We start from the raw sequence: 6,000 nt of genomic DNA, 5'->3' as shown, positions 1-6,000 counted from the left end.
CAGTTCGAATCCTGGGCATGGACATGGCACCTCTCATCAGGCCATGCTGAGCCAGCATCCCACATGCCACAACTAGAAGGACCCACAACTAAGAAATACACGACTATGTACCGGGGGGCTTTGGGAGAAAAAGGAAAAAATAAAATCTCTAAAATATATATATATATAAATGGCATACTGCAAGGGAAATTTGGGCAGTCAACACAAGCCTACTGTCAGGATCCCCTCTAATCCCTTTCCCCTCCCCTGGTGCACATGGCCCGCCTGATCGCCCACCTTTTGGTGCTTTTTCATCTCAAGCACCTGCGGCTCTTCATCAGGAGGAAGGCTGTCCTTGGGTGACTGGAGCCATGTGGCCCACACATGCAGAGAGCTGGAAGTGCTACCAGGTGGGCCACATGTGCGAGCTCCAAATTCCCTAAGTTTTCCTCCTGTGAGATTGTTCTTGTTTCACCTTCACTCCTGAAAGATACGGAAGTATTTGCTAGATATAGGTATCTGGTTGACAGTTTTGTTTTTGTTTCTTTCAGTTCTTTAAAAATGACGAGCTATTTCCTTCTGGCCACTGTGGTTTCTGATGAGAAATGTGCAAGGAATTTGAATCCTTGTCTCCCTTTAGGTAACGCACCATTTTTCTCTGGCTGCTTTCAGGATTATTTCTTTGTCTTTAGTTTTCAGCTGATGTGATTGAGTTTCTTTGAGCTTATCCTATTTTGAGTTCACTCCAATTCTTGAATCTTTATGCTCATGTCTTTCACTAAACTTGAAAAGTTTCAACCAGTATTTCTTCAAACATTTTTTCAGTCCCACATTCATTTTCCTCTCTGGGATTCCAATGACATCAATACTATACCATTGGTTACTGTCCCACAGGTCCCTGATGCTCTATTAATTTTTTTAGGGTTTTTTTTCTATCTGTTGTTCAGATTGGATCGTTTCTCTTGATCCATTTTCAAGTTCACAGACTCTTTCTTTTGTCATTTCTATTTTGCTATTGAATTCATCCAGTGATTTTTTAAAATTTCAATTATTGTTTTATTAGTTCTAAAATTTCCATTTGATTCATTTTTATATATTTTTTTGCAGAGACTTCTTATTATAACATTGTTTCAATAGTGTTCATAATTGTTCATTTGAGCATTTTTGTAATAGCTGCTTTAAAATCTTTGTCATATAAGTCCAACATCTGTGTCATCTTGGAGTTGGTTTCTGTTGATTGTCTCTTTCCATGTGAGTTGAAACTTTCATGGTTCTTCTTATGCCAAATATTTCAGTTTGTATCCTGGGCATTTCTAACATTATGCTATGAAACTTTGGGTCTTATTTAAATCCTATGAAAAATGTTGATTTTTTTTGTTTGTTTTAACAGGCAATCAACCTGATTGGGTTCATTTCACCAGTTCCAATCCACCTTCTATGTGATGTGGTCCCAATATCAGTAAAGTTTTCAAAAGCTTTGAAGCATTCTCTGTATCCATCCAGAGTGAGTGCCAACCAGTGGCCAGCCTGGGACCAGGGCGGTAGACTCTCTGTTAGTTAAGTTCTCATTTTGTCTTTGTTTGCTAATGGGGATCAGATCCATGTGTGTATGTCCTGGGGGTGAACCCTGGGGTTCATAAACAATTTTATGAGATCACTTTCCTAGGCTTCTCTCTTCCTCTCTGCAGTCTCCCCCATACTGTCTGATTCCCCGGGGAACCCCTTTATGATCCTGCCAGAAATTGAGGTTCTAGTTACCCCCCTCTTCCACACACTTATAAACCATATAAAGCCCATGTCCAGGCCTAAGAACAGGGAGGACAGAGAGAAAAAAAGAACAACGGAGGTTGGCCCCACCCTTGTGAGATCACAGCTCCACCAAATGAAAAGGGATTTCTCCTCACTGTTTTGGCTCCGCTGGCCCCCTTTCCAGCTATTGACTGCCACCATGGAATTGCTTAAGGTATGGATTGTAAGAAAACAAAGAGGCAAGAAAAAATGGGGGGTTTCCACACTCTCTGAACAAGGGATTTACCCTTGTTGCTCCTTAAGCCACAACCAGCTGGCTTCTCCTAAAGGTCTCTATCTGCCCCTAGTGCTCCTTTTCAGGTTTCCAGCTGTGTTAAGTTCAGGTGAAGAGATACCAAAGGAAAAATGGCAAACTCATCACCATCTCAGTTCCACTCTAAATTCTGGTGCTCTTCCCCATCTGCCTGCTGCTGTTTGAGAGTTCTCAAAAAGACTCGCTCTATGCAGTCTGTCCAGGTTTCATGCCTTTATTTAGTGGGAGGAAGAGACGTTGACTCTATCTTACTCAGGATGAGAATTTCTGAATTATAGTTTAAGTAGTAATTCTAATGCCTTGTTTTTATTTCCTTCTTCAGATAGACGAATCATATGCATGTTGGATATGGAGAGATCTTCTATCTACCACTTTTTCTCTGATCTTTTCGGTTTCATATTTTTGCTCTTTTCATTTTTATCTTCTCTCTCCTTTAACTGTACTTTCAGTTATATGTATTCTTCCTAGAGTATCTCATAGGTGATTTTGTCTTTTTCCTCAGTTTCTTCCCATGCCCAGTATGTTTATAATACTCTTTTTAAAAAGTATTGGTCAGTCGTTTCTAATACCTCTGATCTCAATGGAATCTTTTTAAATGTATGTGACCCTTATGTATTTTGTCATTTGGGCCTGTGAGTTCATATTCCCTGATGAGTATTGGAGATTCTCAATGGAGATAATTACAAGGTAAATGCTCCAAACCAAAATGAGGCCAAGGACTAGATGGTGCACAATGAGCCCTATTTATAAAGTGCAAGCACCAGAAAATCAACTCATCAGGACAAAATTTTACCTTCAGCTCACCTCCCCTGCCCCAGGCAGATAATATTGCCTACTTATTATTTTGAAATCCACCACCCTCTGGGGAGCTGAAGAAGGGGAGGCAGGGATGTGAAAACCCAAAGTGAGTTAATCTCCACCTTTTTTCTGAGCTCCTCCTGGGAGCAGGGTTCTCTGTGTTTGCTGACTTTACTCTTGAGGGAATTTAAGCCTCCTTAGCAGCTCCATAGCTGCGAGACTCAGGCTTGAAATTGAAATTTGGCAATTTTTTTCATCCTTAAAATAAAGGGAAATCCCAATTATAGAATAAACAAAAAACCCTGGCAACACTAGACAAACAGAGAGAAGATATAAAGAATATTATGAATTAAAATGTTATATATCTTCAAACCTACAATAAAGCAGAGAATAAAAAGATAAAAATAAAATGCTATCAATAACTATATTCTAATAACGTTGAAAGCTTAGAAAAAATGGGAAATATACATAGAAAAGTATAATTTACTAAAATAAGTTTAAGAAACAAAAAGTATGAATACTCTTATAAGTAATAAAGAAACTAAAGTACAGTTTAAAATCATTCCTACAAATTAACAACAGCACAGATGGTTTTATACGCAAGTAGTAAAAATTTTAAAGGACTGTATCTTTTCAAATTTATTCAAGGAAGGTGGGCATAAAATTCATACAATCACTTTTTAAAATAGATAAGCACTTTTTTGTAAATGTAAGTCCTTAAATATTAAATACACCAAGTTTCAGCAATTCTTCTTCTAGAAGACGTGTACAAGAATGTTAGCGCATAGCAAAAACCTGAAAACTGCAAAAATTGCCACTTTATAGGAGATAGAGGGTCAAAACTAGGATGCGTGCATACCATATGACTCAGCTGTCAAAATGAACTACAGTGAAATGCAGCAATTTGGACAAATCTTAGAACTATAGCATTAAGTATAAAAAGATTATGTACAGCATATATTTTAAAAAATAAAAACATACTGAAATCAATCATGTGAATGTGTTAAAACAATAAACAGGAAGGAAAAGAACAATAATTATTTTAATTATTAAGTAAAATACATGCTAGAAGGATAGATAGATTTAGATGAACAGGTACATGAGTACATAAACAGGGCCCTATGCCTCAAACACGAGAGGGTGCCTGGGACCAAAGATTATGATTAATTCAACTGTGTGCCTTAGAGATTTCTTAAGACACATAGAAGAAAAAGGCAGTCGGGCTCATATACTGCTGATGCTTTAACAACAGTTAAACATAAAGGATAGCAGGCACTCTTCTCTCTGGCTATAAAATCTGTAATGCAAAGAAACGTGAGATCCTTTGGGTTCTATTCTTGCAACATCCCCACGTGACTTTTACCAACTGTCTATGGATCACAGAGCAGAGAAAGAAGGGACCTGGGCATGGACCCGTGAGCAGGAGGAGCACTTTGGTGAGAAGCACTCAGGGAGCAGAGAAAAAGGTGGCATCAGAAGAAGGTCACCTCTCCACAGGGCCTGGGAGGGGACACTTTGTGAGCCCAGCTCCATTAGCTCAGGGTCATGCAGGTTGGAGCAGGGGGTAGAACCTAGTGTCCCCTGTGAAAGCCCAGGATGGGCTGGGATTTTGGAGGCTCCTCTTAATGGAGGAATAAATGGGGAAGCTGAAGTTTGGGTAAAAATTCTGCTGAGTTTGGGAGTGAGGAGTGGGTAGGTCACTGGTAATTGACCCTAAAGGATGAAGGAATGATAAAGACCACGGAGCAATGTAAGCAGAAAATGGGAGGCTTATTGTCACTTCAGGAAAAAGTCAGAGGCAAAATTCAAAAAGTCTAGTAAACAATTGGGATAATGGATCAAACAGAAATATCTACCATTAAAATATACTAAGTTTCCCCAGACCTTTTCAGCCTCCAAGTTATAGGAAGAGAGGGGTGAGGAGAAAGCATCAGGTTGTGGAGGGTCCATGATTATTTGGTTCTTCCTTTGTTGCTCCTCAGTGGTCCTCAGGGCCCAGGTCAGCAGCAGTCCCCAGAGCCTCCGCAGCAGCCGGAGCCCCCCGAGGGCTCACCCTCACAGCAGTCTCGGCTCTGGTGCCGCCGCTGGTGGAAGAGACGGGGCCTGTGGTGGCTCAGGCAGCAGCCCCCTCCCCCAGAGCTGCAGCAGCCCCCAGAGCTGGAGCCACAGCAGGAGGAGACTGGAGGGGGACACGGGGCTGGGCACTGGGGTGGGCACTTGGGGGGACATTTAGGGGTGGGACACTTTGGGAGGCACTTGGGAGGAGTCTGGCACTGCTGCTGGTTCTGCTGGCAGGACATCTCAATGGGAATTAAAGCAACCTTAAAGTAAAATTAAAACCAAATAAAATACATCACACGTAGAATAAGAATGTCTTCTACTCTCAAAGTATTTTCACTGTGCTAGTAACATGTTTGTTAGGCGTACTCTCATTCCAGAACAAAAGTCCTATAAGTGTGTGCAGCTGACATTAAAGTTCTGTGCATAGAATGTATGCTACATATAAAGATCAGTTTGTCACCATTTTATCCACGTGCCTCTACCCATGAAATGAATTCACAATTAGACAGAGGTCCATTGTCTTTAGACACATCAAGTGTATGTGTGAAATCTGCCCAGGGGACAATCAACAGAGACTTGGAGGAGCTGCTCCCTCTCCCTCTGGTCACAAGGACTGTGATCCCCAAGGCTAATCCCTGTTCACACTAGAACTCCCTCTATGTTTCCACCCTTGACCTTTCCTCTTCACTCTGTTCTGTTCTTTCATCCACCATGTCTGGGATATTCTCCAGGTCCTTCTTCTCTATAAACCCAGAACCCTCCCTTGGGCTTGCACAGACTCACCAGGACCAGACTCAGAGTCAGCTCAGGCTCCTGAGGCGTCAGAGAGGATGAGGAAGAAGGACCAAGGAAACCTTTTATAGGGAGTCCCCATCATGGGCTTAGAGGTGAGCCTTTTCTCTGGGAGGAGCAGCAGAAGCTCTTACATAACCAAGGAATGTGTGGGGCCATTCCTGACATTGCCCTCCTGGAAGTCTCCTTCCCAGAAAGCTATAGGAACACCCAGGTTTCTCACTAGCACCCAAGAACTGAATGGGCCTTCAACCAGTCACACCCTTTCCCTAAGATAAGCCTCAGATAACCTGAGAGTCCCAAGAAGC

General features: G+C 41.6%; 1 protein-coding gene across 1 annotated transcript; it reads right to left on the bottom strand.

Moving 5' to 3' along the window:
• Positions 1-4,604: 4,604 nt before the first annotated feature.
• On the bottom strand, positions 4,605-5,818 carry LOC123280640 (late cornified envelope protein 2A-like). Its single transcript, XM_044758096.2, has 2 exons — positions 5,684-5,818; positions 4,605-5,160 (listed from the first exon to the last, which is right to left on the bottom strand). Exon 2 carries the CDS (start codon positions 5,137-5,139, stop codon positions 4,840-4,842), a length of 300 nt encoding a protein of 99 aa, XP_044614031.1. The 5' UTR covers positions 5,140-5,160; positions 5,684-5,818; the 3' UTR covers positions 4,605-4,839.
• Between the last annotated feature and the right edge of the window lie 182 nt (positions 5,819-6,000).

The sequence above is a fragment of the Equus asinus genome, chromosome 25 (assembly GCF_041296235.1).
Source record: "Equus asinus isolate D_3611 breed Donkey chromosome 25, EquAss-T2T_v2, whole genome shotgun sequence".
In the NCBI taxonomy this organism is placed as follows: Eukaryota; Metazoa; Chordata; class Mammalia; order Perissodactyla; family Equidae; genus Equus; species Equus asinus.
Note: the sequence above shows the minus strand (reverse complement) of the source record. Positions and strands in the feature narration are given on the sequence as shown.